At 57.5% G+C, this 25,231-nt stretch overlaps 13 protein-coding genes across 13 annotated transcripts; 6 read left to right on the forward strand and 7 right to left on the reverse strand.

Annotated features, from left to right (window-relative positions):
• Positions 1-229: 229 nt before the first annotated feature.
• On the forward strand, positions 230-934 carry WHR41_01559 (uncharacterized protein; the record flags this gene model as incomplete). Its single annotated transcript, XM_069370165.1, has 1 exon — positions 230-934. One exon carries the CDS (start codon positions 230-232, stop codon positions 932-934), a length of 705 nt encoding a protein of 234 aa, XP_069232874.1.
• A 40-nt stretch (positions 935-974) lies between these two features.
• On the reverse strand, positions 975-2,654 carry WHR41_01560 (uncharacterized protein). Its single transcript, XM_069370166.1, has 4 exons — positions 2,172-2,654; positions 2,018-2,111; positions 1,905-1,959; positions 975-1,851 (listed from the first exon to the last, which is right to left on the reverse strand). Exons 1-4 carry the CDS (start codon positions 2,225-2,227, stop codon positions 1,091-1,093), a joined length of 966 nt encoding a protein of 321 aa, XP_069232690.1. The 5' UTR covers positions 2,228-2,654; the 3' UTR covers positions 975-1,090.
• Positions 2,655-2,965: 311 nt separating this feature from the next.
• On the forward strand, positions 2,966-4,267 carry WHR41_01561 (uncharacterized protein; the record flags this gene model as incomplete). The annotated part of the gene is made up of 1 exon (XM_069370167.1): positions 2,966-4,267. The coding sequence occupies one exon, from the start codon at positions 2,966-2,968 to the stop codon at positions 4,265-4,267; it is 1,302 nt and encodes a 433-aa protein (XP_069232691.1).
• Positions 4,268-4,671: 404 nt separating this feature from the next.
• On the reverse strand, positions 4,672-6,283 carry ubc8 (Ubiquitin-conjugating enzyme E2 8). The gene is made up of 3 exons (XM_069370168.1): positions 5,668-6,283; positions 5,307-5,603; positions 4,672-5,204 (listed from the first exon to the last, which is right to left on the reverse strand). Exons 1-3 carry the CDS (start codon positions 5,789-5,791, stop codon positions 5,059-5,061), a joined length of 567 nt encoding a protein of 188 aa, XP_069232688.1. The 5' UTR covers positions 5,792-6,283; the 3' UTR covers positions 4,672-5,058.
• A 769-nt stretch (positions 6,284-7,052) lies between these two features.
• WHR41_01563 (uncharacterized protein) lies at positions 7,053-8,087 on the forward strand (the record flags this gene model as incomplete). The annotated part of the gene is made up of 1 exon (XM_069370169.1): positions 7,053-8,087. The coding sequence occupies one exon, from the start codon at positions 7,053-7,055 to the stop codon at positions 8,085-8,087; it is 1,035 nt and encodes a 344-aa protein (XP_069232689.1).
• A 151-nt stretch (positions 8,088-8,238) lies between these two features.
• On the reverse strand, positions 8,239-8,833 carry WHR41_01564 (uncharacterized protein; the record flags this gene model as incomplete). The annotated part of the gene is made up of 3 exons (XM_069370170.1): positions 8,239-8,298; positions 8,389-8,588; positions 8,644-8,833. The coding sequence occupies 3 exons, from the start codon at positions 8,831-8,833 to the stop codon at positions 8,239-8,241; spliced, it is 450 nt and encodes a 149-aa protein (XP_069232694.1).
• Positions 8,834-9,877: 1,044 nt separating this feature from the next.
• WHR41_01565 (uncharacterized protein) lies at positions 9,878-12,642 on the reverse strand. Its single transcript, XM_069370171.1, has 3 exons — positions 11,829-12,642; positions 10,348-11,778; positions 9,878-10,292 (listed from the first exon to the last, which is right to left on the reverse strand). The coding sequence occupies exons 1-3, from the start codon at positions 12,384-12,386 to the stop codon at positions 10,191-10,193; spliced, it is 2,091 nt and encodes a 696-aa protein (XP_069232695.1). The 5' UTR covers positions 12,387-12,642; the 3' UTR covers positions 9,878-10,190.
• A 2,423-nt stretch (positions 12,643-15,065) lies between these two features.
• On the reverse strand, positions 15,066-15,866 carry WHR41_01566 (uncharacterized protein; the record flags this gene model as incomplete). The annotated part of the gene is made up of 1 exon (XM_069370172.1): positions 15,066-15,866. The coding sequence occupies one exon, from the start codon at positions 15,864-15,866 to the stop codon at positions 15,066-15,068; it is 801 nt and encodes a 266-aa protein (XP_069232692.1).
• Positions 15,867-16,601: 735 nt separating this feature from the next.
• WHR41_01567 (uncharacterized protein) lies at positions 16,602-17,726 on the forward strand (the record flags this gene model as incomplete). Its single annotated transcript, XM_069370173.1, has 1 exon — positions 16,602-17,726. One exon carries the CDS (start codon positions 16,602-16,604, stop codon positions 17,724-17,726), a length of 1,125 nt encoding a protein of 374 aa, XP_069232693.1.
• Positions 17,727-17,958: 232 nt separating this feature from the next.
• Positions 17,959-18,648, forward strand: WHR41_01568 (uncharacterized protein; the record flags this gene model as incomplete). Its single annotated transcript, XM_069370174.1, has 1 exon — positions 17,959-18,648. One exon carries the CDS (start codon positions 17,959-17,961, stop codon positions 18,646-18,648), a length of 690 nt encoding a protein of 229 aa, XP_069232696.1.
• Positions 18,649-20,017: 1,369 nt separating this feature from the next.
• On the forward strand, positions 20,018-21,053 carry WHR41_01569 (uncharacterized protein). The gene is made up of 2 exons (XM_069370175.1): positions 20,018-20,410; positions 20,527-21,053. Exons 1-2 carry the CDS (start codon positions 20,147-20,149, stop codon positions 20,716-20,718), a joined length of 456 nt encoding a protein of 151 aa, XP_069232697.1. The 5' UTR covers positions 20,018-20,146; the 3' UTR covers positions 20,719-21,053.
• A 90-nt stretch (positions 21,054-21,143) lies between these two features.
• WHR41_01570 (uncharacterized protein) lies at positions 21,144-22,417 on the reverse strand (the record flags this gene model as incomplete). The annotated part of the gene is made up of 3 exons (XM_069370176.1): positions 21,970-22,417; positions 21,480-21,911; positions 21,144-21,415 (listed from the first exon to the last, which is right to left on the reverse strand). The coding sequence occupies exons 1-3, from the start codon at positions 21,980-21,982 to the stop codon at positions 21,144-21,146; spliced, it is 717 nt and encodes a 238-aa protein (XP_069232920.1). The 5' UTR covers positions 21,983-22,417.
• Positions 22,418-23,188: 771 nt separating this feature from the next.
• On the reverse strand, positions 23,189-24,688 carry WHR41_01571 (uncharacterized protein; the record flags this gene model as incomplete). The annotated part of the gene is made up of 1 exon (XM_069370177.1): positions 23,189-24,688. One exon carries the CDS (start codon positions 24,686-24,688, stop codon positions 23,189-23,191), a length of 1,500 nt encoding a protein of 499 aa, XP_069232919.1.
• Between the last annotated feature and the right edge of the window lie 543 nt (positions 24,689-25,231).

Raw genomic sequence — 25,231 nt, forward strand, 5'->3', positions numbered from 1 at the left:
GTCAACATCACGACTTGCTATATTTGAGCTACGTTCAGCTTGAAACGAACAGCGCATTTCATAACTTTTGCTCCAAGTGACGAATATGGGAGATTCTGTAGTCGTGGGTGCGGGGATCCTACCGAGCAAAGATCGTCTGCCGAACATCTTGATTCCACATCCTACAATGTAAACCTTTCGCCCCCAATACACCTTCATCTGTACTCTCCCACACCACACGCACCGCAAAATGGTCTTCGGAATTCTCACAGCAACAGCCGCCTGCCCCGCAATCATCGGCACAACCGAAGCGATCCGACACGGGCAAAAGAAGAACAACCGCGAAGAGCACCGGGGCCGCAAATACCACCTGACCGTCTCGCTGCTCAAACGCAGTCGCTACTCCGCCCAATTTGACGGCTCCTACATTGTGCTGAAACACAACAAGCTGTACGTCGACACGCGGCGCGACGCGCGCGAGCAGTTCTTCCCGGCCACGGCCAACTACCTGCCCTTCCCTGGCAAGAAGGAAGTGTGGCGCAAAGCCGGGTTCGCGGGCGGCGAGGGCTTTGTGACGATGATAAACGACCAGAGGTTTCTGAACTGGGTGTATGTGGATAAAAGGACGCATGAGGTGAAGTATGGAGTCCGGGCGGAGGCTGAGCCGCAGATTGTTGGGCCGTGGGATTGTACGAAGATGGAGAGAAGGTTGACGTTTCAGGGCTGGGAGGGGTTTATTGCGGTGCAAGAGGAGGATGGGGATGATATGTGGGCGCTGTATTTTGATGTTGCGGACGATGGGTTGACTGAGGAGGGACAAATTGGGACCCAGAAGAAGAGGATGCTGGAGGTTGAGGTTTGGAGGAAGGAGATGCGCAGGGATTATGATGATGCGTTGCAGGAGAGAACGGAGCGGATGGAAATGCGCGAAGAGCTGGGGCATACTGTGGAATAGTGATCTCATGAGTTACGACGACATGAAAGTGAGCAGACAGTGGACAAAACGATACTTGCTGCCGTCGGAAAGGACTACCAGGTATATCGGCTCTATCTAAGGGTGATATGGCTGTTGCCCGAAGATTATATTCGTTGTGGAGGCGCCGCGTTACACTCACCCAAGCCTCCCATTCATAGCCTGAAGCAAGGCATAAAGCGCGGCCAGAGTAGGCACATCCATGCCAAACTCCTTCGCCTTCTTCAAAGGCGTTCCCAAAATAACATCGATCTCCAGCTTTCGGCCTTCCTTAGCATCCACATACATCGAGCTGTAAATGCCAGGCAGAGCCAAGATCCTTTCAATCAGCACGTCCGCCAAGTCGTCCTTCAGCGGCACACCGCACCTCTGCCCGACCTGCGTGACCTCAAGCATGAGCCGCCTCGTCATCTCCATGGCCTCCGGCGTCGACAGCCAGGCCTGCGTGTCTACGCCCGTCAGCGTCGTGATGCTATTCCACGCGACGTTCCAGACGACCTTCTCCCAGCGCTTGAGCTGCACGTTCTCCTCGACAGAGATGTTCGTGCCGCCCTGCCGCATCAGCGCCGCAAAGTTGTCGAGCCTCTCACTCTCAAGCTCGACGGGCACTCTGTCGTTGGGGAACAGGCCGACTTCGGTGTTCTCGGCTTGCATGTGCTTGATGTAGCCCGAGGAAGTCTGCGTGGCGCCGACCCAGACGACGCCGGAGATGATGGTGCATTGCGGGAACTTCTCGCGGAATGGGTCTTCGTTGCCCACGCCGTTCTGCATGATGACGAAGGTTGTTTTGGAGTCCGTCACTGACTCGAAGAGGGGCGGGATTGCGGATGGGTTGACGGCTTTATGGGCGCAGACGATGTAGTCGAATTTGTGGCTTGCTTCGGACGGGGACCGATAGACTTGTTTGGATGTAAGTATGGTGCTGGGTGTTTACATGTGGTGTTGTACGAACCGGCATCGAAAAATACCTGGTGAGTTCCATGGTTGTGACTCTCTATTGTCAAGCCCTTGAGGATACATTAGCTTGAGAAATCTGTAGCGTGATGGGCATGGGTTATTGCCCACCTTTTCCTTGACCACATCATAATTGGTTCTTGCTACTACACTCAAGGACACATTTGGAGCACGATTGAGGATGAATGCGTAGAATCCGCCAATCCTGTTGTGTCTATGTCAGCAATCAACAGGTCTGTGTTTGGCTATAAACGAGAGCACTCACGCTCCCAGCCCGAATAAAAGCACCCTTGTTGGTGGGGTTTCATTTGAGGTTGCCATTGCTTGTTTGCACCTGTCCGAGTTCCAGGGACTGTTGCTCAGGCCCAGCAGATACGGTTCGTTGTTCTGTCCAAACAACACCCCTCAGCTCCACGCAAGTCAAAGGCCGATGGGGAAGCTTGTCAAATGCCTCCTTCGACGCACGCCCTTCACACGACAAGCAGCAAAGATATGAAGTCCTCAGGAGGGCTTTCGAGTGGCTTCTACGAGATTGCTGAAAGGTCAAAACTAAGGATATATTTTGTTGTCATCTGCATCCATGTATCTCTGGCTAATGGACTGCTTCGGTTTGGTCGTTCCTCCGACCTCGGCTCTTGATCGCCGTCCATGTCGGAGTGAAGTGTTGCCTCAGTCAAATGAAGCGTACCCAGCCACTTGGTGAGCTTGTGCAGACTATCTTCGTATCGTCAGAATTCATGCAGCAATATCTTTAGATGAAGAGCCCTCTGTCATGTGACAGGTCGTCTTCAAGATCACCACGTGAACTGCGAAGCCCATCCGCCGGCGATTGTGCTAAGTGCCCCGCGCGCCAGACAGCGCGCTTGGAAACCCACCTTCGCCCACCGACAGACGACGTCCTAAGTCGATCTTGCTTCTCATCAGCCTGACTGACCATCTACTTCCCACTCACTTTCCCCCAGCATTCCTACCTCCACCATCCGCTTATATTCAGCGAGCATAAAATACAAACACCGATAAAAGCATGCCATCATAGCCACAATCCTCACAGAAAAACCCATGTCCTCCCTCTACCAATCCCGCTGGGCAGACCCGCCCCCACCAGCAGCACCACCCACGACCACGACAACCGCACCGACGACCTCAGAGCGAGAATCAAAACAACCCGACCACGAGCCCGCGGCCGCACCTTCACCACCTTCCGACCCCGAGCCCTCCACCGCGCAACCTCAACCTCAACCCCAAACCGCCGACCCCTCCCACCTCTCCACCCCCGCGCACACCCTCTCCGCCTCCGCGACCTCCTTCTCCCCCACCGCCGCGCCCCTCTCGCCCGCTCTCCCACCCCCGGACGTCTCGACGTCCGACGAATTCGCGCAAACCGGCGGCCAAGAATCCGACCTCTTCGACGACTCCCTCGCCCCCGCGGCCGAGGAGTCGATGCAGACGCGGCCGCCGGACGACCTGTTCGGCGACGACGGCTTCGAGCCCGTGCAGGGCGAGGAAGCGGTCGTCGAGCCCGTCGTCGAGCCGGTGCGGGAGGAGAGAGTGGCTGTCGCTGTGGCTGTGGACGGGGCTGCGGGGAGGGGGAGAGGGCGTGGACGGGGAGGGCGCGGGAGGGGAGGGAGGAAGGAGCAGGCGCAGACGCAGACGCAGGAGGCTAAGGAAGAGGGTGCTGCTGCTCCGCAGCAAGCGCCCGACAACGCGCCCACGGGCCCGAAGAAGGAAACCATCGCCTCGGTGCGCGGCGACCGGCGGGGCACGGGCGGGGTGCGCAAGCCGAAGCTGAGCGAGACGGAGCTGGCGGAGAAGATGGCTGCGATCTCGGTGCGGAACGCGGCGCGGACGGCGGCGCACGCGCGGGCGGAGGCGGACGCGGCGTCGTTCGCGGAGCGCGAGCAGGCGGCCAAGACGCAGGCTGCGGCGCGCGCGAAGGAGGAGCGGCGCGACAGGCAGCAGATGATGGGGGAGAGGGAGCGGAATCGGCTGCGGAAGCTGAAGGCGCTGGAGGGGAGGGAGTGGGATATGGAGAAGAGCGAGGGGGATTTCGAGAAGGGGGGGAGGTTTGATGGGAAGCCTGGGGGGTTTGCGGGGGATAGGGAGGGGTGGACGGATGGGAGGGAGTATCTTTATCGGGAGCCGAGGGAGAGGAGGGGAGGTGGTGGTGGTGGTGGGGGTGGGGCGAGAGGGGGCCAGCAGCAGGGACAGAGTGCGCCGCCGAAGAAAGAGGACTTCCCGTCGTTACCTCCTAGCAAGAATAGTGAGGGAGAGGGGAAGAAGAAGGAAGCGGACCCGGAGTTTTTCAAGGACACGGCGAATACTGGCAAGTCGTGGGCCGATCAGGTCGAGTCTTCTGGCTAGACCGACGAAATGTTTGACGAGATATCATCATTTATACCTGGGAGACATACACGGACACGCCGCTGTGGCCGAAGAAAATTCGATTGTTGAAGGACACAGGAACACCTCTCTGCCAGCCGAGACGAGGGTTGGTAGTATTCAGCTCTCTTTGGACAGCCGCTCAGGAGCGAGCAACGTATCTACCTATTACTCCAGAGGGTCAGGCGAGCTTCACGCGACCGCCATATCTTCCCTCTTACGACCAGTCTCACACCAAAATAGTCTTTGATGTAGACTGTCCCAATATAATTGCATTAAATATCAAATCCCATGTCACCTGCATTTTCCTCAACAAAATCCCCACGCCTAAACACACGTGCCTATTCACATTGACAATCCCAAAGCCCTTCCTCGCGCAAGAAACATTTACGAAAGCCTTGATTCGGATGTTCGTCCTATCGTTGCTTACATACGGTAGCACAGCATGGAAAGTTCTCTCATCCCTCCGTAGTGGATCCTGTGCAGTCCATTCCACTCAAAAGACGCCTTGTCCAAAACCCCCCCCCCCACGCTCGATTCTCAAAGGACAGTCCGTCACCGCCAATCTCCCAGGAAACTCCCACCAAGAAAAGAATTTCCAAGTCGTACCCTCATCCAACGCCAGAAAAACGAAAAGTCCCCTAACGCCTCCCAGCCAGCCAGCCAGCCATTCCCTCCCAAACATTCCTACGCCGCGCAGAGAACGAGAAAGAAAAAGTCGGTCATACCTTTTTTCCGAGCGTTGCGGAACAAGTCGACGGCCCAGGCCGTGCCTAGACATCCATAGTGCCGGCGGGCTGGACGTCGTCCTCGTCGTCGTCGTCGTTGTAGCTGCCGACGCTGCTCATCTCGTCGCTGTCGTCGGAGCCCTCGTCGGCCTCGTCGAGCTGCTCTTTCGTGGCGTATTTGGCGACGTATTCTGTTTGAGATTCGTTCCGTCAGTTTCCACTGATCCGTCTTCCCATTCGTCATGTGCTTCTTGCATCCTTCGACATTTCATCGAATGGTTTCCAAAACTAACCTTTAACCTTCAAATCGTACGCCTTCGGCTCCTTCATCAGCAGCGCGGCGGCCTCGCCGTTCAGCGGGTCGGTGGGGTTCGGGTAGCGCAGCAGCTGCGGCAGGAAGACCTCGAAGATGTTGATCATGTCGTACATGGGCGACCAGGTCTGGTTGATGACGTCGAGGCAGACGCTGCCGGACAGCTCGTCGATGTTGGGGTGGAAGATGCGGTTGACGAAGCCGATCGAGGGCGACTTGTAGGGGTACTGGTCGGGCAGCTCGACGTGGATTTTCCAGAGGCCGCCGAGGAAGGGTGCTGCGAGTGTTTCTGGTAAGGGGAGGGTTTTGGGGAGGGAGGAAGGGAGAAGGCTACGACATACTCTCTTCAGGCCCCTTGAAGCGCACGTAGAACTCCTGCATGTTGTCGTTGACGAGCGTGACTTCGTAGTCGCTCATCAGCATCTTCATGACGTCTGTCTCGATTCTGCGCTTGGGACTGGACATTTTGGCGGCTAGGGTGTTGAGGTTGTGTTCTTCGCGGTCTGCTTTTGCTCTCTCGAACACTCCGACAGCTGCGTGCTTTCTTTCTGTTTTGGTCGCCCAGGCGTTGCAGGGTCCTGGGCTTGGTCGAGCGAGGGTGCGCTTCGGTGGGGTGCGGAGTGGTTTGAGGGCTCTTTGCGGCGTATGAGGGCTCGGAGGTAGGTTGTGTGGTCAAGATCGCAAGGTGGTGCTGCGTTCCGTCTAACAGATTGCGTGGGATGAGGTGCGGTGGGTGGTGGATGCCCCGCTTGAAGGTCGGACTTGAGGCTTATGGCCTGGAGGTGATGGACCTTGTTGGTTGCAAGACAAGTTGTGAGGAAGTTTGAAAGGCAAGTTGTGCAGCAGTAGGTAAGATCGGTGTGGAGTGGCGGTGGTGTCGGTGGCAAGAGCGAGAACGGACGTGATTGTAGTGCAGAAGGGTAGAGAGGGTGGTGGAGCAGGCGCCAGGCACGGGCAGGTCACGCTGGCGGCGCTGGCATGACGCGAGCGCAGACGGCCGGCCAGCGACAGCGACACTCAGTCACTCAGTCACACTCCCGATGCGCCGCCGAGCCCCGGCTGGCTCCACCAACCGATAAGATAAGGGGGGGTCACATGGCCATGGGGAACCACTAAGCTTTCCTTTGATCTCTCAACAACCTTGGATTGCACGATAATATCGGGCCAGGATGGTCTGCTGGCAGATTGCTCAAACAAAGCCAAATTGGTGGGAGGATTGACGTGCTGCCATCAATGTCCTGGCAGCTCGCGGGTCAAGCTTGCTGCTGTCTTGACCCCGCCACGCCGCACTTGAGGGGCAAGGGATACAGCCGCTCTCTCGTTCACACACCACATGCTTACTGCATGAACGTACAAACATGACTACTTCGTCACGTCCGTACAGCGTCCCTCACTGACAAACCATCTCGGCTCGCAAACAACCGACACGGTCATCTCGCCCGGCTCCGAGCCCCTCAGCCCGCAAAGCCAGCGCCGGACCCTTGCCAGCCAGCCAGCCAGCCAGCCGGACGGACCGAGGCCAAACTTCCTCCGACCCTCTGGATTCTCACACCTACAATGTAGAATTGTGTACAGACCAAACACCACGACTTCGCCGCCGCCCACCCGGGCTGAAAAAAACCACGACTCCCATCATTGCATCCCCGACAGCGCCACAACACACCGCTTCCAACAATCCTCACACAGCCCTCCACGCCCGCCCACAACCCGCAGGATGAGCGCCAGCATGTCGCGTGCCCTGCGCAGGGCCGTCACAACAACCCCATCAACAACAACAAAACCACCCCTCTCCCTCACACCCACCACCGCCCTCCGCACACCAGCAACGCAAACCCGCCCCTCCTCCCACTCCCCCCTCGGCGCCAACAGCAACACCCCACCGCGCAAAAAAACCACCCTCCCCGCCCTCGCCGCCATGCACCGCCGCCGCGAGCCCATAACAATGCTGACGGCCCACGACTTCCCCTCCGCGCACGCCGCCGACCAAGCGGGCATGGACATGGTGCTCGTCGGCGACTCGCTGGCCATGGTCGCGCTGGGCATGGAGGACACGAGCGCCGTCACGCTCGACGACATGGTGCTGCACAGCCGCAGCGTCATGCGCGGGGCGCGCGCGGCCTTCGTCGTCGCCGACCTGCCCATGGGCTCGTACGAGGTCTCGCCCGAGCAGGCGCTGCAGAGCGCCATCAGGCTGGTGAAGGAGGGCCGCGTGCACGCTGTCAAGCTCGAGGGGGGCAGGGAGATGGAGGGCCAGATCAGGAAGATTACGGGGGCGGGGATTCCCGTGCTGGCGCACGTGGGGCTGACGCCGCAGCGGCAGAACGCGCTGGGCGGGTTCAGGGTGCAGGGGAAGAGCGTCGCTGGGGCGGTGAAGGTGCTGCAGGATGCGCGGGCGGTGGAGGCCGCGGGCGCGTTTGGCGTGGTGCTGGAGGCCGTGCCGGCGGAGGTGGCGGAGCTGGTGACGGGGAAGCTGGGCATTCCGACGATTGGGATCGGGGCGGGCGCGGGGTGTTCGGGCCAGGTGCTGGTGCAGGTCGACATGCTGGGGTATTACCCGCCGGGGAGGTTTTTGCCGAAGTTCGCGAAGCGGTTTGGGGATGTTTGGGGCGAGGCGACGAGGGCGATCGAGGCGTACAAGAGCGAGGTGAAGGGCGGGACGTACCCTGCGCCGGAGCACACGTATCCCATGCCGAAGGAGGAGGTGGCGGAGTTTGAGAAGGTTGTCGAGGCGATGGAGAAAGGTTCTTCTGGGGAGGCTTGAGGTTTTGAGGAAGACTCGCCCCGACTCCTTTGATCGTTTCCCATGCACACCAGTCGTACACCGCGTAATCTAGATACCACACATTAGCCACCATGTCGTCCTGCGGCCACAGCCAACAGTGCCCACTTACCAATATTCCATCCCTCACCCCTCACCCAAACGCCTGCGTAACCCCATAACTGACCACAAGCTCCTCGCCCGTTTTAAAACACTGCATCGATCACAAACTATCAGCCCAGCCTTCTCCCCTCTCAAAACCTTCGGTCCGCGACCAGCAAAGAGAAGAAGGAAGATAACTCACCCTCCAAAGATTCCCCACCCCCTCATCCAACCCCGGCGCAAACACAGCATTCACATAGCAAAACACCGCCTCGCCCTCCGCGAGCCCCAACTTGCGCCTCAGAAACCGCACGATCGCCTCGAAACGCTGCGACGCCAGGCACTTGAAGCGCGGCTGTCGCAGCGCTGGGGTATTCGGCAGGGGAGACAGGCGGATCGTAACTGTTGGAGAGCGTTAGCGGGGTGTTGGTGAGATGGGGGAAACAGGGAGGGGTGCCTTTCTCCAACCCCAGGTCGCCGGCCGTTTCGAGCGCGCGCGTGGCGTCGGCGGGGAGGGCTTCGAGGAGGACGGAGGCGGCGAGCGTCATGGGGGCGTCTTCGGGTTCGTTCGAGGCGGAGGCGGAGGCGGAGGCGTCGGGGGGCGAGGGGCTGTGGGGTGGGGAGGGGGAGGAGGGGGCGGAGGGCATGGTGGCTTTGTAATCTTTGTTCGATCGTAGCTAGGATGGAAAGGGCTGTTGTGTTGTTGACCGGGTTGTGTTTGATTCGTGGTGCTGGACGGGTGAGGTGAGGTGGTGGCGGCTGTTGAGCTAGGTAGCTCAGCCGGGTCCAACAGGACACAGCAGAAACGCCCGATCTCAGATGTCAAAGGCGACTCGGCAGAGTACGGCTTCCTGACCGCGAGGGAAACAAGCGATCCAGCTCCGTGACTGCGGATGAAGAGAAAAACGGGAGCGATGAGCTAAGGCGGTGATCTAAGTTCGATTGGTGTAGGTCAGGAGTGAGGTCAGAAGCGGAAGCCGCACGCTTGGGTGGAGAGAGTAAGCAAGCGACTTGAGCTTCACAAGACTCATTGCAGACCGGAAGCACGGTCTTTCGCTTGCATAGCCAGACGCTTGACATCGTTTGCTCCAATTGTGGGTACTCAGAAATAGGACAAGACTGATATAAGAAGTTATTCATGACACAGCGATCACCTTCCCCTCGCATTCTGTGTCACGCACTCTCAGCACCACACCGCACATTCAACCCAATAATCTTCATCATTCCATTCATTCGCCCCTACTTTATCTCCTAACAAGATACTCATCGTCCTGTCCTCGTCCCCATCATCATCATCATCTCCCCATCGACAACCATCCACAAGACCCCTTCACCACTACCTCTTCCTCGATCGCGCCCCTAAAAATACCCCCAACGTGAAATAAATCTCCACCATCACCACCAAGCCGATCATCCTCGTGAGCAGCCGTTCACTCGGAAGCAGAAGACCCGACCGACCGATTCGTTCCGCCCGCCAATTTTGCAAGCCATGTATGCCATGCCGCGCGTGAACCACGTACCAGAAAGCACAATGCCGAGCAGCTAGTGTAGACGAAACAAACGAGGACAAAGAGAACAAAGGACGAGGATATAGAGCAAGCAAAGTCGACTGACACGAGCCGACTGACAACAACAACAATAAGGGTTCCGCCATGCTGAGCTGGAGTTTGTTCGGAGTATACCGCCGATAATGATGATGATGATGATGATGATGATGATGACGATGCTGGTGATGCCGCCTGGTTTGAAGTGCATTGGAGAGAACGACGACGCAAATGCATGCCTAGCCGTGATGGTCCGTCCGTAGACATGATGGAATCGATGAGGATCGTGGGTTGATGATGTTTGGTACAAAAGAAATAGACACAACAAAAAACGAAAACAAAAAGCAGGGTTCGAGTTTCGCATTAAGCCACGCTTGCTTGCGTGGGCGTGTGGTATCGGGTTTGGGTAAGACAATGTGGTTTGTGGTATTGTTTGTTTCGTTTGTTGGCTTTCAGCCTCTCAGTGTTTGTGGGGGCGCTTGAGCTGCACGAGCAGGGCGTCGAGTTCAGTCCAGTTCTCCTGGGTGAGGGCGAACTTGCGGTGCTTGCGAGATTGGATGTGCTGGGATGGTTGTCAGTATATTAGATAAATGATGCGAGGATGGCACGACACATACCGAATCAAAGTCATCGAACTTATCGCGGCAATTCTCGCAGTACCCTGGTTTCGGCTCCTTCTCTGTCGCCTTCTTCCTCGGAGCCGCCTTGCGTCGCCTCGCGTCGCCGTTGCCGTTCTCGTCGCCTTCGTGTAATACGCCGAGAGTCTCCTGCGCCCTGCGTTTGGCTGCGCGTGGGGGCGGGCCTTGTTGGTCGTCATTGATAGCGGCACGCATGTCGTTCATGTATGATGAAGGCACGCTCTGAGCGGAGTTGATGCTGGCTCCTCGCTCGAGCACCTTGCGTTTCAGAGCTGATACCTCTTTGCTGTCAGGGATGCGGCGGTTGAAACCCGCAGCGGTCGATGAGATGTTCGACGAGACGACCTGTGACCTGATCGCGGAAGTAACGTTCGACTGCTGGACACCCGACGCGATGGGTTCGCCACCAACCATGCGTGGCAGACCACGGCGGCTAACCTGAGCGCTGCCGAAGAGTGGCGGCATTTGCACATCTTCAGTCGAGGCATGCGCTGTCGACGTCTCATGTGAGCGCTTTGCGGGAATGACTTTCGGGGGTTCCAATGGTTTGGCGACATCATCAGCCTGAGCGACCTTCCTGGGTGACCGTCTCAGATTGCTAGGTTGCTGTTCCGCCGGCACACGAAGGTTGTCCTGCATGGTCGACGTAGCTCTAGTGCGTCTTGTCGCAGCAATCTCCTGCTGAGCCTTGGCCTCATCCGCTGCCTTACGCTCTTGTTCCATAAGTTTCTTCGTGTGTGCCGGATCCTCGATGAAAGGGCAGCGACCAGGGCCAGTCAGTCTGAACTGCGGCCACTTGCCTTGCTCCTTGGTGGCGGGCTTGTTGTAGTCTCTCACCATCACTGGCTTGTTGTCTTCGTTCATGTCGTGGACGTAGATGTAACAGCCACGGAATGTGCACATATCCTGCCTAGCGACGGTCATGTCACGGTCGGCAGGACCATTGATCTTCTCTTGGCGGAGTAGCTGCTCCAGGTCCGCCTTGGCTGGTCTGGCAGACGCGCGAGACGCCGAAATAGGACGTGCATCCTGAGTGGCGCCTTGCTCGCCAGTGTCAGCCTGAAGCATAGTGCTGAGTACTCGCTGCAATTTCTCGAGTGCCCATATTTTGATACCAAGCTCGCGAGCTTTGGTCAAGATATCGGTGGCATGAGGCTGGCGACGAGATTCACCATCGTGTGCCACATGACCGCCGTTGGTCTGCACACGACGCTGCAAGCTGGCATCCAGCAGGCTCGTGGTTTTGCGTTGATCTTGTGACAATGCACCTGCGTTGGCAGCCCTGGTGTGTTGGTCATCACGTTTAGCAGATGTTTGTTCGTCAGCATGACCGTTGGAGGTATGCTCGGAAGGGATCTGACGTGTCGTGACAACATGGGTCACGGCGTTGGAGAAGAACTTCTCTTCGCGCTAGGAACAGTCAGCAGAAGTACAAGAAACGAGAACATGTTGTCACATACTGCACCAAGCGACCGCACTTGCCGGATCGCCTTGAGTCGAACCTCATCCGGTATGCTGTCGAAGTAAAAGACGAATTGCGGGAATTGGCGTCTATAATGACGTTGCCACTGTCGAACATTTTCCAGATTATCACCCTTGGCCACGTGTGACTTTTCGACGCGGTGTTGTATTTGTTGTTGTTGTTGTGGTTGGGGTTGCGGAGTGGGCTTCTTCTCGCGAACCGAAGCCAGCTTCTTCTCAAAAGCAGTCGGCGGGCCGGTGCTCGTGCGTTTGGACAGGAAGGGCTCGTCCAGCTTGTCGTGAGAGATGACAGTGGGACCGTTCCTTTTAAGGGGGTTCACGTTCTCTCCATCCTCGTTGTTGCCCTCCAGCAGCTGCTTCTTTGCAGGTGGCTGGCCGTATACATTTTCCCCTTGCTGGGCTCGCGTGCGCTTTCCGGAGAGGGCGTGCGAGCCGCGGAAGGGCGAGTTGACGGCGTTAGGCACGTTGGCGAGAGGGGCCCGCCGGGCGGCCATTGTGACGGGGTCGTGAGGAGTGAGGGTGTGCGTTGCAGCCATGCGAGGTGGTGGCAGACGACGAGCGCCTGCTGGCGGGGCAGGCACGCGCGACAGCGACGCGCTTCAGGACGAGCTCACAGCGGCCATTGACGTGAGCAGAGAGGCGGCGAGGGGTGTGGAGGTGCCAGTCGGATCCCACACACGGGGAGGGAGTGACGTGAGTGAGGCGAGGTAAGGAGCGGCGTGGGCGAGGCAGTGGGTGTGGTGGACGGGGGCTGGCGGGCTGCGGTGTTGTTGACGGAGATGGCTGTTGTGTTTGTCGGCAAAGCCGCACGCAAGCTGCAGCTGCACCGTCGCCCTAGCGGCTGGAAGCGCGCGCGCCTGCCCGAGCCACGCCGCTCGCTGTCAACTGCTGCAAGCCGCACCCTTGTGCTTATCAAATAACACAGATATCGATTGCTGGTAAGAGTGGTTGTTAATAATCACCAGATCGTGGGGAGCGTTGATTGCCAGTCAGTGCATTTCTTCACACTATCAACCATTCTGCGGAGGTTGGTGGGAGGCATCTCGTCTGCCAGCCATGCTGTTTATCACCCCGGCTCTCTCGCTCGCTTACGGCCTGCCTCAGATCTTCACATCAGCCTCAGCCCGCCACACGTCATAGCCTCAGGCTCTCCACTTCATCCGAGTGCAAACACAAGACTTACCGCAGGCCATGGAATGCCGGATACGTATACTTCATTTGAATATTTCCAATGTCGTGTGCTCATCTATACTCGAATAGCAGGCCACGCTGAATTGCTAAAATGACGCTCATCGTCAATGCACGATTCGCAACGTTGTCCGTCAATTTTAGGCCAACGTCCCGCCCAATTTGACCTCCACTCGTCAATCAAACCATTACCCGCAACTGAAGAAAGCCAATCTTACTTAACGGCACTTTACCGCTCCCTGCAGTCAGCTCCTCTGCAATCCTCCCTTGACGTAGCATTTTCGGCATATGCTGTCCTCCTGCCGTAGACCTCCAGCATGTGGTATCCAAAAGCTTTTTTGACCTCAGCAGGTAGGCAATCTTCCTTCTCCAGTACCATTCCTACGTCTTTCCAAACATCGCCCATCTCCAGCCAGATGCAGACATCCCATAGTCCATCACCACACCCTCTCTCCCCATCCTCCTCAACATCACTCCTCCCCATCCTCACTCTCCCCCTCCTCCCTCCCCTCCGCAACAGCCAGCACTCTCCCCTCATCCAAAAACCCCAACATCTCCCACCCCAACACCAACCTCCTCGCCCTCCCATAATCCCAACCGCTCATCGCCTGAACCGCCCGAATGTGCGCCCCCTGCGGCCGCACCCTCAGCCTCCTCATCTCAGCCCCAAGCCTCGCAGCCCTTGACCGCGCCTCATAGAACGTCGCCGCCCTCGACAGCGGCGCAGGCGGCGACGAAGCCGCATGCGAGCGCGTGCTCATCGGCGTGCGCGTCGCGGGCTTGACCTCCTCCTCGCCATCCTCTTCCTGTTCCCCTTCCTCCGGCTCCTCAGGCGTCTCCGCCCCCACCAATCTCTGATTCCTCCTCGCCGCCGCCCGCCGCACCTTCTCAGCCCCCAACACCACCTCCCTCGCAAACGCCCGGAAATACCGCCTCTTGACCAGCAAGTACTCCGCGCACCCGGCGCCCACAAGACTCGCCAGCGCGCGCTCCGCCGGCTCCAGTTCCAGCAGGTAGCGGTCGTCGTGCAGGTCGCGCTCGTCGTCGAGCGCCGGCGGGTGCAGGGCGTCGGCGCCCTCGATGCGCGCGTGCGCGGCGCGCGGGTGGAGGATGCGCGGGCAGGCGTCGCTGAGCTGGGAGGCGGCGAGGAAGGCGGGGGAGTGGGGTGGGGTTGTTGTTGTGAGGAAGTGGGTTGCGAGGAGGGTGTAGAGGGTTTGCGTGCGGGGTGGGAGCAGGGCGCCGTCGGTGGGGGAGTGGCGGAGGGGGCCGGGGGAGTAGAGGCGGGGCGGGCTGAGGAGGTTGGTTGTTGTGAGGTGGGTTAGGAGGGGGGAGGGCGAGAGGAGGGTCCAGAAGTAGCGGGTGTGCGGGCTGTGGGGGATGTGGAGGGCGAGCAAGGTTATGGGGGCGGAGGGGTTGGCGTCGAGGGTTGCCGCGTCGGTGAGGAGGGTGAGGGTGCCGCGGGTTTGTGGGGGGATGAGTTCGAGGGATTGGTCTTCGAGGCGGATTAGGGGGCGAATGTCGGGGGGACCGGCGGTTGAGAGCCAGTGCCGGATCTGCTCGCAGGCGTTGAGGCTGTCGTAGCAGGTGAATTGGACGATGGGGAAGGTGTGTTCGTGCACTGGGCGGAAGACGATGTTGGCGACGTTTGTTGCTGAAGCTGAGTTTAGGTCGATAGTTGGTATTGGCGCCGGTGTCGGTGTGACGCTGTCTGGTGGTGGTGTTTCCATCAAAGTCGTCGCAGTGCTCTCACTCCATTCCCTCCTACCCCTTCTGCGACCCCGGCCCGCTGCCATGCCTCGCAATGTTAGCTTCCTACCTTGACTCTACCGTTCTTGACGGAGTGCTGATTGATGTCGTCGCGTAAATTCAATGTTGAATTGCGGTCGGTCGGAGAAGTTGTACTTTGAGGTTGTTGGATGAGCGAGGGCGAGAAAAATTGATCAAACATGTGATTGTCTTTGTTGTGTTGAGCGCGCGCGCGCAAGAGGCAGGCGCTCAATGACATCAATTCACTTTCGCTGAACACCCTAACCTGACTTCGGCGGAAACAGCAGCCTTCCCTCCATCCCTCCATCGACCATCACATTCATCCCACTGACATGTCCGCTCAGCACCGGACTTGCCATTACAGCAATCTGCCTCGCAACATCCTCCGGCCGCGCAACTTTCTGCAGCGGCGTAGTCGATATTGCTCGCTCGACAAAGGCTGTATCCTTGAGCGTCTCCGTGGCCATGGGGGTGGCGACCCATCCTGGGCTGACGGTATTGACGCGACCTCTTGGCGCAATCCGAACGATTTCGTTCTTCAGCGTCGGGGTGAGACCGTACATGAGCGCGGACTTTGTGGCAGAGTAGTCACCGTGGCCGGCCTCGCCGAATTTGCCCGCCGTAGATCCGATGAAGATGATGTTGGCGGCGTCTTTGGCGGCGTCGGAAGCCGAACGCAGCGCTCGAAGATACTCCCGGCACAACAAGAAAGGACCAGTCAGGTTAACAGCGAGCGTGTTGCTCCACTGGTCCAAGTCCATGTCGGCGATCGGGGCGTCGTTGGTCGGCCAGATGCCGTGGTTGACAACGAGCACGCTCACCGGGCCGCCATTCTTTTTCGAGGCTTCGTCAAGAAGTCTTTGCACACCGGTCTCATCTCGTACGTCGGCTTGAATGGATACAATGTCTGAGAGGGAGGCCAGTTCGCCGATCTTGCTGTTGTAGTGCGCGGTCACTCTAGCTCCAAGCTGGCGGAAGATGTGAACCGTTTCCAAGCCGATACCTCCAGCAGCGCCAGTCACGAGGACGTGGACATTCTTGAGTCCGAGATCAATCGACATAGCTGTTCGTTTGCGATTCTTTCTGATTCAAGTCAGGGCCAGGTTTATGCTGGTTGCCAAAGGGATGCTTTTCAGCCTCACGATTTTTGCCACCCAATGTAGTGGAAGGTTGAGGCCAATGCTGGAACAAACGTAACTACGACTGAAAATACGGGGGACTTGAGTGATCAAACGCAGACCAGAGATAGATGATGGAGGATGAAATACTCGTTTGATTCGTTAAGTTTGGAGTCATCATCAGGGAAAGCCAGACGACGGAAGTCGGAAATTCTTGCCGAGGTACCTCAAAAGGCAGGTGAGCAAGACACGATTATCCCTCATTAACAAGGCGTTTTCAGGCTGTATGTTACTACCTCAAGGATGGTGATCCAGCCATAAGATGTCGACGTGCAAAAGAATGATGTTCTGCCGCCGGCCTGCGCCCGGGATAAGGTGGCAATCCCGTCGCAATCGAAGAGGCTGGACTCATCCCGTTTGGGTGAAGTTACTGCATTGCTACCGAATAAATAGATGGGTCATGTGGCTCGATTAACAAAACTTGAGCAGCTTTCATCTTCAAATGCAATGTACGTCAATCCATCGATGCGATCGGGTCGTGAAGGGTGAAGTGGTGAGAACGAGGTCGCCCCGGAATTTGTGCTGGCCGAACGCCGACTTCAAGAAAAGTTGAACCACGTCTGGCTGCAATCCCACGAATCATCCACATCCAATCCTTGCAGACTACATTAATACATCATGGGAAAGTCTTCCAAGGATAAGCGTGATGCTTACTACCGCCTGGCAAAAGAACAAGGCTGGCGCGCCCGATCCGCCTTCAAGCTCTTGCAACTAGACGAGGAGTTTGATCTTTTCGAAGGAGTCACACGAGTGGTCGATCTCTGCGCAGCTCCTGGAAGCTGGTCCCAAGTCTTATCCCGTGTCCTAATCAAAGGCGAGCGAGTCGGCCGTGCAGCCTACGAAGACAAGCGCCACAAGGAATTTCTGCGTTTGCGGCAAGCTGCATCAGCCGAGCAAGTCTCGATCGACGAGCCTGAGACTCCTGCCAACCAGCCGAGGAAAGATGTCAAGATTGTCGCCATTGACCTTCAGCCCATGTCTCCTCTGGAGGGCATCACTTGTCTGAAAGCGGACATTACCCACCCTTCAACCATCCCTCTCCTGCTTAACGCACTTGACCCAGACTTCGTCCCTACTTCTACTTCAGTAGAGGCCGCGCAGCCGGTAGACCTCGTACTCTCCGATGGGGCTCCAGATGTCACCGGTCTGCACGACCTAGACATCTACATCCAGTCGCAACTCCTCTGGGCCGCCCTCAACCTGGCCCTCTGCGTCCTCAAGCCCGGCGGCAAATTCGTCGCCAAGATTTTCAGAGGCAAGGATGTCGACCTTCTCTACGCCCAGATGACGATTCTCTTCGAGCACGTCACCGTTGCCAAGCCCCGTAGCAGCAGAGCCAGTAGTGTCGAGGCTTTCATAGTTTGCACCAACTTCCAACCGCCCAAGGGCTTCAAGGCGAGCCTGGAGAATCCGCTCGGAGCTGGGCGGACGGTGAAACCCTCGAGCGAGGCGAAGGGTGAGCGAACGCAGGCTTGCCGTAGGACGAGGGCAGATGGCATCACAGAGCTCGAGCTGGGCTCGGACACCGAGGATGAGGACCAGCATGGCCGCTGGATTGCTCCATTCCTTGCCTGTGGTGATCTGAGTGCTTTCGATGCTGATGCGAGCCACAAGTTGCCCGAAGGTCATGTCAGTTTGGACCCTGTACAGCCTCCTACTGCTCCCCCGTACAAGAGAGCGCTGGAGGAGCGTAAGAAAATGGGAGGCGCCTACGGAAAGACGAAGCTTGGAGAGATGAAATGAAGCTTCGGCGGCTCGCGACATGTGAATATTCACGCAGGATGCGAAGTTTGACTCCACTTCGGAAAATTGCATTCACTTTCACAAGGGCCTCGAACGATGGCACATTAACATATGCGCTCATGCTTCACGAGTGTGAATAACGCGAAGGCCTCAACAAAACCCGCCGGATCTCCGAAAAGCTTCCAACACCACCGTGCAAACAAAAGATCAATTCAAAACGCCATAAATCACCATGCTCAAGAACGCCACCCACCACGTACCCAGACAGGTCTTCCGCCTCTTGAAAGAAGGCACCGGCGGCCTCGTTTACTTCCACCACGCCTCCAGCGCAACCATGCCCACCGATCCCAAAGACCCAACCTTAACTCCCCGCGTTGGCGTCCACGATATCACAACCGGCCTGGGAGTCTACTTCGCCCTCAGCGAGCGCTGCTGCTTCACCGCGCACATCACCGCGCACGTCCGCAACCGCAACTCTTCCACCGTGCGCCACACGATCTCCAATCTCGAAGGCCTCGACCTCAAAGCCCAGGTCTCTGACCGTCTACATGCTACCCTCAGCCGCATGGGGCACAATGTCTGCAATCCTGGCGTTACGAGGCCGTACACTAAGCGCTCGCTCATGATGGTCTGTCCGGGGATGTACCACAAGGATGGCGCAGAGCAGGTTGGTGTGTATGTTGCGCAGGCTGTTTGGGAGTATCTTGGTCTAGAGCGGGAGCGCTACCCTGTCGATGAGGGGTCTTCGGGCTTTGTGCTGGAGCACCTTGGGCGTCCACTTATGTTTCCGTCTTTGAGCGCCCAAAGCGGGGTTCTCGGAGGGCTGAAGCATTTGGAGATGCTTGTCCCGCGCGAGGAAGTGGGCGAGCATATTTGCGGGTTCGACTTTGAGATTGAAGCGAAGGGAGAATCGAGTGAGTGAAGTGTTTGGTTTTATCTTGTCTATTGGACTATCACGAGCCTGGCAGGCGTTATCTCTGCCGCTGTCGTGCTCGACACGCGACATGGAAGTTGAAGCTTGGAGTGCGGTCGTGGAAGGGTTTCATTTTCTCTATGCTGGCCTTTGAGTTGTAGCTGCTATCAGCTATAGTATGCACATACAGATCATCGATCGAGTGTAATGCAGCCGTCGCCGTTGCTTTGACTTAGTGTGTCACATGCTGATTCCCCTCACTATTTAATCGCCTAACTACCGTCTTACGCAAAGGCTTTCCAACCAGCACTCCGACCCATTGCTAAACGGGCTGGTCATCCTTGATGGCATCTTTAACCTTAACGCGCGTAATGATTGGGTCGTTAATACCACCCTGTATCTCCTGTCTGTGGACCACGGAGTCTGCGTTGCGAGGTAGATCGTTGCGTTGACAAGCGCATGTCCTGTGGATTAGCGTGAACAATAACGGGTAGCTGGTGCCGGTGATCGCTCTCTGTCTAGTTGGCATCTTGGAAGTTTCCAGTGTGGCAAGGAAGGCTACACAAAAGAAGGCCCTTGATTCCAAGAAGCATGAGCTCGGTAGGGCAGTCTCACGCCCAGAGAACCTTCAAGCTCTTGCAGCCTCTATTCACGACGATAGTGCCATCGACAGCTCCTCAGGTTGTTCGTTTTCAGCGTGGCAATATGTGATATGGCGTGACCGCAAACACGGCGTCGTCCAGTTGAAGTACATCTCCGACTTAATTGGTGCAGTACGAAGACATGTTTGATTGACGGGCACGATGAAGTCATCAAACACCAGCTAACGGCTTGAGATCGATTGGTCTGGACTGTATGCTCTCTTCATCTGGGCACTGCCTTGTGATCTCTTGCAACGTAATGGGTAGCTGTTAGGGTTAGGGTTAGTGTGAGATCGTGAGCGTATGTGCTTGGTCCCAACCAATCCGCTGAGTTCACTTCAAGAAGATTTCTTCTGTTGACCTCCGTGATCCAAAACATGTCGAGAAGGTCAAATATTGAGTCTGTAGTGTGTGTTTATCACTCGTCAGGTCTCGACTGTAGAATGCAACACTATTAGTGATAGCCTGTCGTCAACTGCTTGACAAAGTATGATCGCAACGGTTATATATCACGACTTGAAGAAATTCAGCGAGCGATTTGCATATGAACGAATGATTACCAGACTCTGAAGCTGCTATTGTCAACACTCACAACGTACGAGCTGACGTGCAGTCCTCTCCATGTCCAACGGCAGCTCGGCGAGAACTCCGTCTCCCTGACGTCACAATACATCATACCCATCATCACAGACGGCACTACACGTCTCGAGCTCGAGCTTTCTGCCGGGCCAAGTATACCGAGGGGAAGGAAGTCTCTAATCCATCTTCTCTCTGTACTTACCAATCCTCCACCGAATCTCAACACCTCAATTGGTCATCACCCCAACCTCCAACCTCACCTCACCTCACCTCAAACACCAGCAACCATGTTCCGCCGCATCCTCACCACCACGCGGCCCTTCGCCCTCCCCACGCCCGCCCTCCGCGCCTCCCGTCCCTTCACCCAAGCCACGCCCACTCTCGCCCGCAAAGACACTCAGCACAAAGACGACCTCAAGCCCGAGCCAAACGAGTACTCGAAATCCGGCTCCGACGACGCGGCCGCGGCCGTCGAGAACGCCGCCTTCGACCCCAAGCAGACCTCGCCCGAAGAAGAAATGAGCACTGCCGACAAAGAGAGCGGCGGAGAGGTACGTTCTTGCAGCCCCTTCTGGAATCCGTCTTTTTTTCTTTTCTTGGATTTTTCTTTTTGGTCTTTCATGCGCGCGTGCACTAGCTGACCGATGCCCTCTTTCTGACGCTCCAGGCACAGACGAGCCCGCTGGACGTCTCGCCGGCGAACCATGATGTTAGCCAGCCGAAGCAGCGCAACGAGGGCGGCACGGGGAGCCCGACGGGCGGGCAGGTGTCGAAGAACAGGGAGCAGGGCGCGAAGAGCGGAGGCGGCGGGGCGCCGAAGTCGGGCGGTGGGAAGTATGGTGGTGGTGGTGGATTCTAAAGAGCGTAGAGCTCGATGTAAAGAGGTTGTAGACTTTGTACGGATACACTCTATGGGCTTTTATGTGTGCTGTGGGTGCTGGTGATGTCAATGCTAGGGTGATTGAACAGGGTCACAATGGTGAGTGAGGCGAGTTTGAGGATGCGAACCTGGAACATGAGCAAGGGAAATGAGGAGCAAGAAGGCTCCTTTTGATTTGATTCGATCCTAATCAGTCGGAAACCGCAAGTACTGTCTCCGCTCGCAACAACAGAATGACAAACGGCAGCACGCCGATTGTGGGGTATAAATTTTCTCTCGCATCTCACGATCAAAGCCTCCGCAAAATCAAGAAAAGGGAAAGGAAGGAAAGGGGAAGAGACCAGGGTGCTAATCAAAACCAGGTGAGCGCGAAGCATCACCGGCGATGCCGTCTCCCATCGCGATCAACCCTTGCCGCCCGCCGCCGCAGCCGGGAAGTCTTCGAGCGGCCCGGAGGTTGCGCTCATGCCCGCAGCGGCGGGGGATGTCTTGACAGCCGGTGGCGGCGGCTCCTCGGCGACGACGGGAATCTTATGGTCGCCGGCGGTGGCGGCGCTGGTGCCAACGTTCTCGGTGGTTTCGCCCGGAGTGTCAATCTTCTGGGAGCTATCGGTAGTGGAAGCGGTGACGACGTCGGGATGGGCAGATGCAGCGGAGGGCGGGGCGGGCACTGCGGCTGCGACGAGAGTCAGTTTGGTCTGGCTGTATGGATTGAGGTTTGATGGAGGGCAAGGGCATACAGGAAGTTTCGGCACTGTTGGCTGTCACGGGATTGACTGGGGCTGGGATCGGCTTGATGTCCTGCTCTCCCTCAGCAGAGACGGCGGAGACCGGCTCAGACGTGGCCGGCGCGGCCGGCAACGGGTCGGGGGAAGTAGAGGATGCGGCGGGGGTAGAGAGGACTTGGGGTTGCGAGCTGGCGTCCTTGGTGTTCACGTTGTCTTGGGTGTTGGTGGTCTCCTTGAGCGCATGGTCCGGGGTTCCAGTCGCAGCGACCGCGGCGGTCGGCGGGTTGTCCAGCGTGGCAGCCTGCTGCTGCTGGGTCTCCTTGTCCGATTTGGTATTCTGCGCAGTCTGCTGCTGCTCTTGAGTGTTCTTGTCCTTGCGGTTCTTGCCGCCGGACCTGATCATCTCCTTCAAAGCCTCCTTGACCTTTCTGAACGCGTTGGGGGCTAGAGTGGAGCGTCAGTCAGCTGATGCGGCAAGATTGTAGGCGGAAGAGCGACTTACGGACACCCGGCATTGTGACTGATGTTCGCGGGGTTTCAATGTCGGTGGGTGAACGAGAGTGTGTTCGCGGTGGAAGGAAGTAGCACAAGGTCGCGGAGAGGGTCAATGCGCGAGCGCGTGCCTGGAGCAAGGATCGAGGCAGAGCGACCTGCGAGCAAACACGCGCACCAATGAGGATGAGCCGTTGCTGCCTGCCTGAGGTTTGTTTGTTTAATACGTGTGATAGAAAAGGTGAGTGCTGGCTTGTGATCGCGGCTGTCTCCAGCTACAGTAAGTTCCTATGGTGCTGCTACCTACATGTATATTCTCACCGCAGCTACAGCTCCGTTAAGCGTAACGCGTGCACGGCACGCCGATGCTATTTTCAGCTCCGAGGCGGGCGCGCAGGCGTGGCGCAACTGCTGCTCCCACGAACGCCCCAAACACGCTGCGATGTAACTTGACAGGAGAAAGTGCGTGAGTGGACGAGTTCCAGAAGCCGCCGATCTAATCAAGCCCTCACAAGCAACCAGGGTCAGGGTCTGTCAGGTGGGTCGCGCGGCTCCACGTGATTGTCGAAGGTTGCCGATGGGCGCACGTTGAAACATGCCGCGCCGTGCGTGGGTCTGGACACGAAGCTCGCGGAGCTGATGTCATGGCCGCCAAGGTCACGTATACGGACTGAATCGGGGGAATCAATAATATCCGAATGCATGGAGCGCGATGCAATCATGAGCTTTCATGCACACGACAGCTCGTAGGTATCGATGTGCTCTCCAGTAGTAGCTTCGAGAAAGGAGTCAATGTCGGAAATGGACGCCTTGAACCTTCATCTACAAACCCCTGCTCTCGAGTGCATGGGAGAACAGTGGCGTACTCTACTCCCCTTCAGAGCAGCAAGATCAAATATCTACTTGGAGAACAGCCTCCTAGTGTCTAGTATCTCGATCGCTGAGGAAACGGAGCGGTGCTATAATTACATCTAGGCCAACATCATAAGGTCATTCCAAGGAGACATCCGAGCCCCAGACAATCAATAGCAGAATCGAAATCGGTACTTCATTATTAAGAGTATATTAATCGTAATTAAACCAGGGAGGAAAAAGCAAAGCCAAGTCTCTCGTAGGCGATATTGCACGCAAACGCACGGATGCTTCGCTCGACGCATAAAGACGGCTGCAAAACTTCCCGCTCAAAGCACAAGTGCTCATGCATTCTCAGGGCTTCTCTCAGGCTCTGCTTAAGCCTTGTCGGCGGTGTAGACGCCCTGGCTGGCGCCAGCAACGTCCTTCTCGGGAACCTGCGTCGTGGTCGTCGGGCTGGCGGTGCTAGGCTCGGCCGAGGAGCTCAGGCCGTCCTTCTCGGAAGCCGTCATGGGCGCGGCGGTGGTGCCGGTGGTGCCGGTCTCGCCCTGGTGGAAGCTCTGGTAGGCGCCCTCTTCGCCGACGGAGCCCGTGGGGGACGCGGCGGAGCCGGTGGGCGAGGTCGGGGTCTCGTTGGTGGCCTGGCCGACCTGGGAGGCGATGATGTCGTGCCACTTCTGCGCGTCCTGGGGCGTGTGGGCGCGGAAGTGGTACTCGTGGCCCATGCTCATCTTGCTCATGAGGCCCTTGGAGGTGTCCTTGCCCTTGACGTTGAACTTGACGCCGTCGACGGCGCCGATCATGCAGTCCGGCAGGTACAGCGAGTTCTCCGGATGCGGGTCCTTGGCGAAGTCGTCGTCCGTCTTGAACTCGTGCAGGTACCTGGAGGGCGTGACGGCGTAGAAGGAGGTGCTGTACGACTTCATCAGCTTGCCCTTGCGCTCGAGCGAGCCGGCGATGAGGGGCTGCGTGGCGCGGTGGTCTTGGTTGGCGAAGCCGATTTGCTCGACGGCGCGCTTGGGCGCATTGGGATCGATGAGGAGGTGCTGGTTGCGCTTGACGAAACCGTTCCACTCGAAGTCGGGTGTGATGCGTTGGGCGACGCCGATCATGTCGCCGTAGCTGTTGCGGGTCTGCTCGGTCTGGTTCTGCATGATCGAGTTGAACTGCGCGAGGCCGTTCTGGAAAGTCGAGACGACGTGGGCCTCGAACTGCGCGAAGTGGCTCTGGACGGACAGCATGTCGTCGCGGTTGTTGTTCTCCTCCAGGACCTGCTTGCTCAGGCGGTGGTAGACCTGGCGCTGCAGGATGTAAGGGTCCTCGTGCGACTTGACCGCGCCGGAGGAGGAGTCGAAGGCGGCAGTGTGCTGGCCGAGCAGCTCAATGTGCTTCTGGGAAGTGTTGCGGGCCTTGTCGACAGCCTTGGCACCCTTGCCAGCGCCCTTGGTGAGCTCCTTGGTCTTGTTCTTGATCTCGGTGTGCAGGCGCTCGAAGATGGGAAGGATAGAGCCCTTGAGGGTCTTCGCTGTCTCGCCGTGGGAGGTGGCCATGCCCTGGGTGTTGCTGCGGATGTTGTCGAAGAGGCCAGCGATCCCGCCCAGAGTCTGGTCAAAGTGGTGGCCCTCCTTGAGCGGGTTGCTGACGGTCTTCAGGACACGCTCATATTCTTTCTGGTGAGCGTGGTGCATCTTCTCCGTTGCGGTGATGTAGTCCTCGAGGTAGCCACAGGCGTGCTTCCATGCCTGCAGACGCTCGTTGAAGAGCTTGGTGGTCTCGCTGCTGTCCTCGTCGGGGATGGCATCGTCGGGGTCTGTGGTGTTGGTTGCTGTGCGAGTCGGGAGGTTGGTTTGCTGGTGGGGAGCGGTGGGAGAAGCCATGGTGACGACTGTTGATGATGGTGTTTCTGCTTTTGAAGATGTTAGCCAATGTGCACATGTGCAAGGTGAGGCCACATTGCGATTTCCCAAGGCAACCTCGCGTGTCCGTGAGAAATTACCTGGTGTGATAGGTCTGTGAGAGAAAGGTGATGAATTGACGCTTCAACAAGAAAGTGAAGCAAGGTGAGAGAAGAGCTCAAGAAAATCTAGATGAATCTATCCAGAGGGAAGTGCGACGGCCCCTCGTATATATGGGCCCCCCACGCGTGCAGGCGGGACACGGTTTCTGGCTCCATACCACGACGTCATTTCGCACCCTGCATCCCACAAGGCGCCGCCAAAGCAATTAACCTTTCTGCTGCGCCACGTATTGCTTGAAGAGCGCCGGTCTGGCCGGGTGCACTGGGAAATGAAGATCGCTGAACTCAAACGGTTTCAATGTCACCTTGATCGTTAAAGGAGTCTTCTAGAAAAGGCGCTCGTGATCGCAGTAAGACCATAGGCTGTTGAGGATGTATGGCGGTGCAGTCAGTTCCAAGCACC

The sequence above is a fragment of the Cladosporium halotolerans genome, assembly GCF_011745625.1.
Source record: "Cladosporium halotolerans strain TM138-S3 chromosome Unknown Sca4, whole genome shotgun sequence".
Taxonomy (NCBI): domain Eukaryota; kingdom Fungi; phylum Ascomycota; class Dothideomycetes; order Cladosporiales; family Cladosporiaceae; genus Cladosporium; species Cladosporium halotolerans.

Bases quoted from the DNA above. Each gene is read 5' to 3' on its own strand.
- WHR41_01565 (XM_069370171.1), bottom strand. From the start codon at position 12,386: ATGGCTGCAACGCACACCCTCACTCCTCACGACCCCGTCACAATGGCC. The intron at 11,779-11,828 runs GTATGTGACAAC...GACTGTTCCTAG, and splicing joins AAGTGCGGTCGCTTGGTGCA to CGCGAAGAGAAGTTCTTCTC. The intron at 10,293-10,347 runs GTATGTGTCGTG...CAACCATCCCAG, and splicing joins AGTTCGATGACTTTGATTCG to CACATCCAATCTCGCAAGCA.
- WHR41_01569 (XM_069370175.1), top strand. From the start codon at position 20,147: ATGTTCCGCCGCATCCTCACCACCACGCGGCCCTTCGCCCTCCCCACG. The intron at 20,411-20,526 runs GTACGTTCTTGC...CTGACGCTCCAG, and splicing joins ACAAAGAGAGCGGCGGAGAG to GCACAGACGAGCCCGCTGGA.
- ubc8 (XM_069370168.1), bottom strand. From the start codon at position 5,791: ATGTCCAGTCCCAAGCGCAGAATCGAGACAGACGTCATGAAGATGCTG. The intron at 5,604-5,667 runs GTATGTCGTAGC...AAACACTCGCAG, and splicing joins CTTCAAGGGGCCTGAAGAGA to CACCCTTCCTCGGCGGCCTC. The intron at 5,205-5,306 runs GTTAGTTTTGGA...AATCTCAAACAG, and splicing joins GTACGATTTGAAGGTTAAAG to AATACGTCGCCAAATACGCC.
- WHR41_01560 (XM_069370166.1), bottom strand. From the start codon at position 2,227: ATGGCAACCTCAAATGAAACCCCACCAACAAGGGTGCTTTTATTCGGG. The intron at 1,960-2,017 runs GTGGGCAATAAC...TGTATCCTCAAG, and splicing joins ATGATGTGGTCAAGGAAAAG to GGCTTGACAATAGAGAGTCA. The intron at 1,852-1,904 runs GTTCGTACAACA...CATCCAAACAAG, and splicing joins CCAGGTATTTTTCGATGCCG to TCTATCGGTCCCCGTCCGAA.